Source organism: Vigna umbellata, chromosome 4, assembly GCF_029865625.1.
Source record: "Vigna umbellata cultivar VRB3 chromosome 4, Vumbellata_1.0, whole genome shotgun sequence".
Lineage (NCBI taxonomy): Eukaryota > Viridiplantae > Streptophyta > Magnoliopsida > Fabales > Fabaceae > Vigna > Vigna umbellata.
The window spans coordinates 59,615,246-59,628,031 of record NC_142168.1 but is presented as its reverse complement, the minus strand read 5'-3'; the positions used below and the strand labels follow the sequence as shown (position 1 = coordinate 59,628,031).

The 12,786-nt window shown below is 29.3% G+C and overlaps 1 protein-coding gene across 7 annotated transcripts in view; it reads left to right on the top strand.

Annotated features, from left to right (window-relative positions):
• The window catches only part of LOC148200735 (uncharacterized), a 41,660-nt gene that overhangs the window by 1,343 nt on the left and 27,531 nt on the right, over positions 1–12,786 (top strand). For 5 of the 7 annotated variants that reach the window (XM_088113418.1, XM_088113421.1, XM_088113423.1 and 2 more), the window contains 6 exons: positions 2,462–5,533; positions 8,174–8,407; positions 8,514–9,224; positions 9,441–10,253; positions 10,704–11,447; positions 11,573–12,397. In XM_088113418.1, the coding sequence (XP_087969544.1) occupies positions 2,528–5,533; positions 8,174–8,407; positions 8,514–9,224; positions 9,441–10,253; positions 10,704–11,447; positions 11,573–12,397 (6,333 nt within the window). In that variant the 5' untranslated portion in view covers positions 2,462–2,527. Of the gene's footprint in view, positions 1–2,278; positions 2,353–2,461; positions 5,534–8,173; positions 8,408–8,513; positions 9,225–9,440; positions 10,254–10,703; positions 11,448–11,572; positions 12,398–12,786 lie in introns of all 7 variants that reach the window. The other 2 variants (XM_088113419.1, XM_088113422.1) reach the window with 1 other exon arrangement.

Below are 12,786 nucleotides of genomic sequence, written 5' to 3'. Positions count from 1 at the left end.
ATATTAGATACCACAAATTGTTTATTTCGATTTATTCATGTTATACAATTGATATGATTTACAAATCATAATTCATAAAAGTTATTAGTCTTTGTTGTAACTATCATTTTAGGACAGGTAATAAAAGCTGTGAACAACATAACTTTTTTATATCAGAACAACAAACAAATGAGAAGGAACCACAGCAATTAACCAACACTTTCTTCTGTTAAAATCTGATTCACATCTTCAACTCTGTGTTACAAAGGAACTTATTCTTCAAAAACTGATTTTCTTACATTACTTCAGTGCAACACAATCCGTAAGCCTCTAGTTGCTTCAAAGGAGAGTGATCCTTCCATTTAAAATATTTTTATTATTTTAAATGATAATTTTAATTTTATTTTAACAGATTTTTTACATTTTACAGTTGTGCGAGGTGCAGAACATTCATTTGTAATAAAATAAAAAATAATAATTATTTTAATCATAATAATAATAATATTTTTATTATTTTATATGATAATTTTATTTTTATTTTAAGATCATATATATATATATATATTATTAACAACAAAAATAACAATTATTACACATTCTTTATTAACATAAAATATGGCTTTTATTCAGCAAAGACGTGAAGATTCAATTTTTTTCACAAAGAAATCTCCCATCTTGTCTTTTTGTAATCAATAATTTGTACTATTTAAAGTAATTATACTTGTTTTTGTCTACGTTCAAACAAGTAAATATAGGTCCAAAATAGATTCACTAACCATGAGGGAAACAACACACCAACTAAAAATACTAAAGTATCTCATAAAAATAATTTTTCTAAACTTGCAAAAATTTATGAAGAGTAACAATAATAAAAATAGCAACAATAATTATAAAAGAACACTAATATTTTTAACATGAGAAAACTTTCTCAACAAGTAAAAACTCACGGACACAAACCAATTAATTATACTTCACTAAGATCAAATATGGGTATAATAAAGTAAAAGACCACAAACAAGTGATTAAAATCGACCAATAATCCAGAGCAAAAATGTTCTAAAATATGAATAACAAAAAAAGAGAAACATAAAAAAGAAGCGTAAAAAGAAGCAACCGTAAGAGACAAATTTCCCTACTCAAAAACTTTAAATTGACGATCTCAACAGTCAAACTAATAAACTATATGTCACGAACGTGCTACAAAAATTTCAGTGTAATTTAATGGTGAATGAAGCAACAATCACAATTTTATAAAGACGATTAGGTGAATTTGTTAACAAATTTTATCTATCTTTTTTTCTTACAAAGACTACAACTTTTTCATACTCTCTTCACCTAAAAGACCTCTCTCCTCTTAGATTAAGTGAGAGAAAACGAGTATAACTAAGTTGGACTTTTCATACCCAATTGGAATCCAACCTAAAAAAAATACCCTATCACCAAATTTGAAAATAATGAATGTATGGATAAACAAATGATAAAGAACTAATTGAGTTTTAAAATTTAAATAAAAATTATATAATTTTATATCAAATTTGTATTGAATCTTGTATTTATTTATATTTTTTTAGTTAAAAATATTGTGTTAAAACTTTTATTACTTATATAACTTATTAAAGAAACCTAATTAACTAAGATAAAAATAGACCAAAAATTAGAAATAGAATAAAAGATCAAAATGTATCTCGTAATATACTAATATTTACACTCAAAGTTTACTTACTTTTTAATTTTATAACAAAAATATAAATATAAAGACTATGAACCCCTAATTAACCACAATAAAATAAATTATGTCTATGTTATGAGTTGACGTCAATAGGTTTTATTTTTTAAATAAAAGCCAAAAAAAAAAAACACTCAAAACACAGCTAAAAAATCTTAATTTACAATAATAGACACTGATAGGAATGACAATAGATTGGACTCGACACACATCCTACCTGCAAAGATAAATCCAACTAGTTTCTTGTCTCCTTATCATTAAGATATCTTTTTTAAAAAAAAATTATAAATTTTTAAAATAAAATCTAAATAAAAAATATATAATATAATATAAATTAAATTAAACATAAAAAATAATCAAATTTAACCTAACAAAATACAAATTAAATTTTAATTTAATTAAATTTAACTTAATAAAATATAAATAAATTTTAATTATTTTTTTTACAAATATCAAATATTCATAGGTATGAGTAATATAATACCCACATTTAAATAATTTATAGATGGATATTAAAATGATCGTTATCAGTTATATGTTAATAAAATTATTCATCACAAATTTTATTTACAGATAGTCCAGAAGACAATATACAAGTGACATTGGAAATAATAGACGCCACTCCACCTATAAATGTGACTATAAATGTAACTTGTTCATTTTTCATTAACGACCTTATGATGCCCTTTTAATGTTGTGTTTATTTATAAATTATTTTAATATTTATAAATGAAATTTTGCATTTGTATTATTTAGGAGAAAAAGGACTAATCGTAGTAATAAGCAAACAATTAAGACGAAAACGACCATTATCAAGGGACCATGGATCCAATTGTCTCTACAGCTACTGAAAGTGCACTTAATATTACAGTAAGTGTGGTCAAACGACAAGTGGGTTACTTTTTTAATTACAAAGACAAATTTAAAGAGTTGGAATCTTACGTTGAGAAGTTGGAACATAATAAGGAGAGACTACAACATCAAGTTGATAGTGCACTAAGGAATGGAGAAGAAATTGAAAATGACGTTCAACATTGCTTAATGCTAATGGATGAGAAGATAAAAGAATATAAAAGTTATATTAATGATGAATGTCATGCAAAGACAATTTGCTCAATTGGTTTCTTTCCAAATAATTTCCGAATGAGGTATCAACTGGGTAGAAATGCTACAAAGATGGTTGAGGAAATCACAAGAGGTGAGCTTTGGAAAACTTCTTTTGAGAAAGCTTCGTACCAAGAATTTCCATCCATTGATGCTACTTTTTCAAACAATGGATATGAAAGCTTTGCATCAAGAACTAAAACTATGGAGTTGATCATGAAAGCACTGCAAGACTCTACAGTTGGTATGATTGGAGTTTATGGGCCTGGTGGTGTGGGTAAGACCACTTTAGTCAAAGAAATTGCTAAGAAAGCTCGAGAAAAGTTGTTCAAGATAGTCATCATAGCGAATATTACACGAAATCCTGACTTCAAAAAAATTCAAGAGCAAATTGCTGGCATACTAGGAATGAAATTGGAAGGGGAAAGTGAGATTGCAATAACAGATCGTATTCGAAAGAGGTTAAAGAATGAAAAGCAGAACACCCTTATTATCCTTGACGATCTTTGGGGTGGATTGGACTTTAATAAACTTGGGATTCCATGTAGTGATGATGCAAGCCAACAAGAAGTCAATGACATGTCTGATTTTGGTTCCAACAATGACATATCTGATTTTGGTTATAATAAGACAAAAATGAAAGAGTTGTCAAAAGTTGATTTGGATAAGATGAAAAGGGAAAAGTTGTCTAACGATTATAGAGGAGGCAAAATTCTTCTAACATCTAGATATAAACAAGTATTATGTAATGAAATGGATGTGCAAGAAAGCTCAATTTTTCCGGTACGAGTCCTTGATGAAAAGGAATCGGAGACTTATCTTAAGAAAGTTGCTGGTGTGAAAAATTCTGAGTTTGATAGGAATGCTATTGAAATTGCCAAATGGAGCGCTGGGTTTCCAATAGCCTTAGTTTCCATAGGAAGGACACTAAAGAATAAAAGCTTATCCACATGGGAAGATGTCTGTCAACAAATTAAAAGAGAAAATTTTACATCAGAATGGGGATTTACTGACTTCTCGATAAAGTTGAGCTATGATTATCTAAAAAATGAGGAGCTTAAGTGTATTTTCTTACAGTGTGCAAGAATGGGAAATGATGCTTTGATTATGGACTTGGTGAAATTCTGTGTTGGTTTGAAGTTACTTCCAGGCGTCCACACATTTACAGATGCGAAGAGAAGAATAAAGGAGATGATACAAGAGCTAGAAGAATGGAGTTTGTTGGTGAAAAGTTATTCTATTGACCGCTTCAACATGCATGACATTGTGCGAGATGTTGCTCTTTCAATATCATCCAAGGAAAAACATGTGCTTTATATGAAAAATGCAATACTTGATGAGTGGCCTCACGAAAATGACTTTGAAAGGTACTCTGCCATTTTTCTACAATTCTGTGACATCAATGATGAGCTTCCTGAGAGTATACATTGTCCTCGACTTGAAGTCTTACATATTGACAATAAAAATGAATCTTTTGAAATACCAGATGAATTTTTTAAATCTATGGTTCGACTCAGAGTGTTGATACTGACTGATATTAATTTATCTTGCTTACCTTCATCAATTAAATGCCTAAAAAAGTTGAGAATGCTTTGTTTGGAGCAATGCACTTTAGGAGAGAACCTATCAATCATTGGTGAGTTGAAGAATTTAAGAATCCTTACTTTTTCAGGATCTAATATAGAAAATTTGCCTCTTGAATTTGGGCAATTGGATAAGCTTCAATTTCTTGACATAAGCAATTGCCTAAAACTAAGACAAATAACTTCCAATATCATACCGAGGATGGCCATTTTAGAGGAGTTTTATATCAGAGACAACTTGATTATATGGGAGGCTGAAGAGAATATGAAAAGTGAAAGTGCTAGTCTCTCTGAGTTGAGGCGCTTGAATCAATTACAAAATCTTGACATACACATCCACAGTTCTTCACATTTTCCGCAGAATTTGTTTTTTGACAGGTTGAATAGTTACAAGATTGTTATTGGTGAATTCAACTTGTTTAACTTGCTTAAAGTGGGAGAATTCAAAGTCCCTGACAAGTATGAGGAGGTGAAATTTTTGGCATTAAACCTGAAAGAAGGTATCGATATTCATTCTGAAAAATGGATTAAAATGTTGTTCAAAAGTGTTGAATGTTTGTTGTTGGGAGAACTCAATGATGTTGAAGATATTTTCTATGAATTAAATGTTGAAGGATTTCCAAATTTGAAACATTTATCCATTGTAAACAATTTTGGCATTAAGTATATTATCAATCCAAGGGAGCGGTTTCACTCTTTAGCCGCTTTTCCAAAATTAGAGTCCATATGGCTTTACAAATTGGATAATTTGGAAATAATATGTGACAATCAGCTTGTAGAGACCTCTTTCCGCAATTTAAAGGTCATCAAGATTCAAACATGCATTAAATTGGTAAACCTTTTCCCATTTTGCATGGTTAGACTCCTCACTGAGCTTGAAACAATGCAAGTGTGTGACTGTGATTCTTTGAAGGAGATAGTTTCAAAAGAAAGACAAACTCAAACTATGAGTGATGAGATGATTGAGTTTCCCAAGTTACGACAATTAACATTAAAGTCTTTACCAACATTTATTTGTTTATATGTCGTTGATGAGATGCTTGGTAGTTTACCATTGCTGCAAGGCCACGAGAACACAAATATTGTTACTAACGCTGAGCATGGGGTCACCAATTCTTGCCTTCCACTCTTCAATGAAAAGGTTCGTAAAACCTTATCATAATTACATGTGTAATGTTTAATTTGTATGTTGTTATTGCCTTAAAAGAAGCATAAAAATACTATTCATTTAATTTCTTTTCATGTTAGAATATTAGGATAGATTGAGGAGTTTTGTGGGATGAATAGTAATTTAGTAAATATATATTATAGAAGGAAACTTCAGAGATGATGAGGAATGTGGAGTAGTTTTGAATAAGGTAACAATTGCTCTAATGGAAAGAAACTGTATTGAGTTTATGAACTTGTATACAATGAAAGATATATATGTATGTGATATATAAAATTATAAATCATTATAAGCCTCAATTTATAGAGAGAGACTTATAATTTTTCAGAACTTTTCTATAATAGGTTCTTAGAAAAAAGAATATTTAACTTATTTTTTTAGATTGCTCGGATAATGTGTGTGCATATAAATATATATATATATATATATATATATATTTATATATATATTGCTTCTTTTTGTTGGTTGACCTTTATGTAGGTTGGTGATATTGATTGTTTTTATCATGTCTTGTTTGAAATCCATCATCATCTTCCTATTGTTTTATGTTGACTCATTCTTGCTTATGTGAAATCCTTAATTTGGAGCTCATCAATTATGTTATAACATGTTGGAGGAACTTGTTTTAAGGTATATGGAACTTTTCTTAGTTTTAGCTTCATCAAATTTGCTTACAAATCCTCTTTGTTGCACCACATATATTTCTTCTTCAAGAACATCATTTACAAAGCTTATTTGAAATCCAAATAGTGAATGCTCCATCCTTTTTGTGTTAAAAGAGCTATTAGAGCTCTTGTGTCCAGGTGAGCAACTAGGTGAATGTCTAATTATAGGCAATTCTAGATTGCTACCAACCTAGCTTTATGCTTTTGTAAGCTGCCGTAGGGATTTGGTTTTGCTTTATAAATTCATTTAAATTCAATGATATATTTTTTATATGGACAATCTACGAGTTCCCATTACAACAAAAAAAAAATCAACGTTTTCTAGACAAAATCAGTACATTGCATAAAATCCGTAATTAAATATTATTCACGGATTACGTATGAAAAAAATCCGTATGAAAAGAATCTGCATGTTATATAGACGTCATTAATCTTACATACAAAAAAAAAAACTAAATAAAACGTTACATACATATAAATAATAGAATCCTTAAAAAATTTTGTATGTAATTCTGGGTGAATTACATATGAAATATGAAATAATTTGTATGTAAGTTACATACAAAATAATTCGTAGATAATTTATTCAAAATACATAGTTATGTTACATAGGACATAATTCATAGGTGAATTACATAAAAAAAAATTGTAGATAATATTGGATAAGTTACATACTAAATAATCCATAAATAATATTAGGTGAACTGCATGCAATTATTTCCAAAATCTTTTATACACCCTGTTCATTATAGTGAAATTAAAATTAAACAAAATAAAATTTGATACAACAACACTTTTACTTAATCTACATTCAAATTATAAACAACTTAAAATCTAAATCAAAGGTAACACATCTAATCTAAAGAATGCAAGTCAACAAACCATAGGAGTGTCATCTTTGTCACACCCGTGTAATCAATACCTCTTTTTTAGTCACATACCTTTCTATGTTTCCACCACATCAATATCCCTTTCTTTTAACTCCATTAGTGCGTTTAGAGATGTCATTTGAATTCCTCATCCATGGATTGATTTTGACTATTTCTAAAATCAAGTCTCAATTTTTTAACCCACTTAATATGGGCTTTTTAAAAACCCCAACTCCTAAAACTCATATAAAATGGGCTGGAGTAGAGTTAGGATGAACTAGCCCCTAAACTAAATTAATTAATATTTTTTTAGTTATTTTTTTTATTTACTTTACAAGTTCAATAATTTTTAAAATTTACATAATATTTAATGTCTTTTTAATTAAATATTAATATATAAATATTGATTTTATAAAAAATTATTTAAAATAATTTTTTAATTATAAATATATTTTAAATTTATAATTTTATTATTTTGGAAAGTTAAAAAAGAAAACTTTTATTATTATTTTTATTTAAAAGAAAATGAAAAAATTTTCAAAAAAACAATTATAAAAGTAAAACAGTTCAAAATTTGATTTTTTAATAATCGAATTCTGATATCTATATAAATATTTGAAATATTAATTATGGATAAATTTTAAATTCAAATCTACTGTTTGGATGAATTTTTAATATCAGTGTAAAAATTTTATTTTTTATAGTTTTTCATGTAAAATTCTTTTGTTGAATGTTTTGTATAGATATATATACATTAAAAAATTAAACCACAAACTTTATAAAAGGTAGATTTGGAAACGGTGGGTAATGGAGGAGTTTTATAAAAGGTAGTGATTGATTTTATGGAACTAAACTTTATTATGTTTTATAAAGTTACTTGAGCATATTGAAAAATTTCACCACATATATAGGCATGAGATTGTTTCTTCACAATGATCTAGAATTTCTTAGAACTTCACCTAATTTTAGTTTTTTTTTTAACTTTATAGAAGTTGCATCATAATTTAACATTTCTATTGGGAAAAACATATCTTTTGAAATGAAATCTTCTTGTTATGACATTTTATGTGCTCTTACAGGTTTCCATCCCCAAATTAGAATCTTTGGAGTTATCCTCAATCAACATCCAAAAGATATGGAGTGACCAATATGACCATTGTTTTGAAAATTTGCTCACATTGAATGTGACCGATTGCGGTAATTTAAAGTATTTACTATCATTCTCTATTGCTGAAAGTTTGGTGAATCTTGAAAGCACTTTTGTAAGTGGATGTGAAATGATGGAAGATATATTTCGACCGGAAGATGCAGAGGTGTGTGTTTAATATTGAGTTTGATTAATGTTATCCTTTGTTGTTTGATATATTAAGTAATCAGGTCTTTTAATTGCTCACCTATAAAGTATTTTTATTGTAACAGTATATTGATGTTTTTCCTAAGTTGAAGAAAATGGAGATTATCTGCATGGAGAAACTCTGTACAATTTGGAAATCTGATATTGGTTTACATTCCTTTAGTAATTTGAACTCTTTGATTATAAGAGAGTGCCATAAACTTGTTACAATTTTTCCTAATTATATGGGGCAAAGATTGCAAAGCCTTCAAAGCTTGACAGTTAAAGATTGCAAATTGGTTGAAAACATATTTGATTTTGCAAATATTCCGCACACTTGTGATATTATTGAAGCAAATTTGGGTAATATATTTCTAGAAAACCTGCCAAATTTGGTGAACGTATGGAAGGGTGACACTGGTGAAATACTCAAATGTAATAATTTGCAAAGCATAAGAGTTAATGTGAGTCCAAAATTGAAATATCTCTTTCCAGTTTCTATTGCCAATGACCTACAAAAACTAGAAGTCCTTGAGATATGGGATTGTTGGGCAATGACAGAGATTATTGCTTTGGACAAACATTCAAGTGCAACTGATATCACCTTTAAATTTCCTCATCTAAACACTCTATCATTAATAGACTTGCGTGAATTGAGGAGTTTCTACTCAGGAATTCATACTTTAGAGTGGCCACCATTAAAGAAATTGAAAATAGTCGACTGTAGCATGCTCAAAGGATTGACTTCAGAAATCACAAATTCATCAGAACAACCAATTGTTTTAGCAACAAAAAAGGTACATAAAGTTCGTTCAGATACAAATCAGAAGTTCTTTTTTGAAGCTTGTTCTTGGAAATATAGAATATGTCCTGTTTTTTATGAAAAGCGTGAATCCTCAACCTTTAAGAAGGATGTGAGATTACGCCTTTTATTTCTTAAATCAAAATAATAAATTATGATTCAACTAGTATGCTTTAATACTAACAATAAGTCTTTTTATTAATTTATTTAGGCAATATATAATTTGGAATACATGTCGGTGAGCTTGAAGGAAGCAGAGTGGTTGCAAAAATACATTGTTAATGTTCACAGAATGCACAAACTAGAAGAAGTTAATTTGTACCGGTTGAAGAATAATGAAGTTCTCTTTTGGTTTCTTCACAGACTTCCCAATTTGAAAAGTTTAACATTGGGACTTTGTCACATAAAAAGAATTTGTACTCGTGAAAGTGTTAGTTCACCTGAAAAAATAGGTGGTGTTATGCAACTTAAAGAGTTAGAATTACGTAGCATGTGGTTTCTAGAGGAGATTGGTTTTGAGCATGATGTGCTTCTTCAAAGGGTAGAACGCTTAATCATCAGTGGATGCAAAAAATTGAGAAATCTAGCATCATCCTCGGTATCTTTTAGTTACTTAACATCCTTAGAAGTGGTGAACTGTATGATGAGGAATTTAATGACACTCTCAACTGCTAAAACCTTAAATCAACTCACAACGATGAAGGTAAGTTCATGTCCATTAATTGTGGAAATTGTTGCAGAAAATGAAGAGGAAAAAATACAAGAGGTTGAGTTTAAACAATTAAAATCATTAGAATTGGTGTCTCTACAAAATCTCACAAATTTCTCTAATGTTGAGAAGTGTGACTTAAAATTCCCACTACTAGAAAAATTAGTAGTAAGTGAATGCCCTCAAATGAAAAAGTTATCTGAAGCCCAAAGTGCTCCAAAGCTACAAAAAGTACATGTTGAAGCAGGAGAAAAAGACAAATGGTATTGGGAAGGTGATCTGAATGCCACTCTACAAACACATTTCACAAACCAGGTATGCATTAAAGTATGTTGATCATCACAAATTTTCATTGCATCATACTCCATAGATAATTTAATGTTAATTTCTTTGAAAATGTTCATAACTAATAATTCAATTCTTTTGCAAAACATAAATATTATGAAGCATGAACATTATGTCGTTTTGTACATATTTAAGTAATTTATTTCCTATTTTCATTAGGTCAAGGTTTATGGATTGTATTATCAAGTTGGATTTGATATCCAAATGTCTAGCATAATTTCACATTCATATACTCTTCGAATTATTTGAAACAATTTCCACTTTTTTTCATTTTTCCAAATTTGGTTTTATAACAAATTATATAATGAACTAAAGTGCGGGTCACATATACCATAAGAATTAGTATAAAAGACTTTTTATATATTTAATCAATCATTGATTGTCATGTACATCTGACATTTAGTTTCTTCTCTTTTTAAGGTTTCTTTTGAATATTCAAAGGATATAAATCTTGTTGATTATCCCGAGAGGAAAGATCGACGTGGTAAATTTGCTTTTCCGGACAATTTCTTTGGTTGTTTGAAGAAATTGGAATTTGGTGAAGCATGTAAAAGAAATACATTGATTCCCTCTCATGTACTACCTTACTTGAAGAACTTAGAAGAATTGAATGTGGAGAAATGTGAATCAGCACAACTAATATTTGACATAGATGAGAGTGAAATCCAGACGTATGGAATGGTGTTTCGTTTGAAAAACCTTACTTTAAAACACTTGTCAAATTTAAAATGTGTATGGAAGGAAAATCTCGAAGGAATTTTCAGCTTTTCCAATTTGAAAAGAGTGGATGTTGATGGTTGTGGAAGCCTAGTAACATTGTTCCCTTTATCACTCGCCAAAAATCTTGGGAAGTTGGAGACACTTTATATAAAGAAATGTGAGAAAATGGTAGAAATAGTTGGAAAGGAAGATGAAATGGAGTATGGAATGACATTAATGTTAGAATTTCCTCGTTTAACCATGTTACGTCTTTGGAATATGCCACTGTTGAGTTGCTTTTACCCTGGAAAGCATCATCTAGAATGTCCCTTGTTAAATAAATTACATGTGGAATGTTGTCCTATGCTGAAGCTATTCAGATCAAGCTTTGATGATGATAGTAAAAGAGAAGTTTTAGAGGCTCCAATAAGCTTGCTACGACAACCTTTGTTCTCGATTCAAAAGGTAACAAAACATTCAAATTTAATCCTTTTGTGCTTCCTTTTCTTTTCGTTGATATATTTTTCTCTTAATAGTATCTAACTAACATCAACATATTTTTTTTGAATTTTTTTGACTTCAATTGTCAGGTTTCTCGCAAACTGGAGGAACTGACACTCAATGAGGAAAACATTAAGCTAATGAGTGATGTACGTTTGCCACAAGACCTTCTTTGTAAATTAAAATATCTTCAACTATTCTTTGAGGATGATAACAATGGGAAAAATAGTTTGCCTTTTGATTTCTTTCACAAGCTACCCAATTTAGAATGGCTTACAGTACACAAATGCTTTGGTCTGAAGGAGATATTTTCCTCTGAAAAGCTTCAAGTTCGCGACAAAGTACTTGCTGGATTGAAACGATTATATTTGCTCGAATTAAAGGAGTTAGAGTGTATAAGTTTAGAGCACACGTGGGTACAACCATACACTGAAAAACTTGAACTCTTATATCTTTACGAGTGCCCTCTGGTAGAAAGAATAGTTTCTTGCGCTGTGTCATTCATCAATCTTAAATATTTATTAGTGATTCACTGCCAAAGGATGGAGTATTTATTCACGTTTGCAACACTCAAAAGTTTGGTGAAACTTGAAATTCTACGCATAGAGAATTGTGAATCAATCAAAGAAATTGCAAGAAATGAAGAGGAAAATGGTTGTGATGAGATAATCTTTGGACGACTCATATCAATTGAGCTGAAACACTTACCGAGGCTAATAAGCTTTTATTCCGGAAATGCCACCTTGCAATGCCCATGTTTACGAAATGTGATGGTTACTGAATGTCCCAATATGATAACTTTCTCTGAAGGAGTCATAAAACTAGCAATGTTTTCGGGAATTCAAACATCTGCAGATTCTGATTTCACTTTCGACGTCGATCTCAACACAACTGTCGAAAGCTTATTTCATTGGGTAAGAATTACTTATCCTACTTAATTTTTTTATATATACTAAATAGTCTTCTGTTTTTTTTACATTACTTTCTTTTTCCTTGTGTTATAAAATACTCTTCTCTTAATTAACCTCAAATCAATTATAATATATTATATTATTTAGCAATAGGTTTTGTTTGAAGGATAACTATTTTAAAACAATTATTTTACTAGGTACACAAATATGAATTAAATGTTTTACTAACATTACTCATTAATATCCATCATATCCTTTTCTCACTTTCCACGTCGATATCAACACAACTGTCCAAAGCTTATTTCATGAAAAGGTGAGAATTAGTTATCCTAATTAAATTTTTGTATGTAAACTAAATAATCTTCTTTTGTATTACATTACTACTTTTTTCT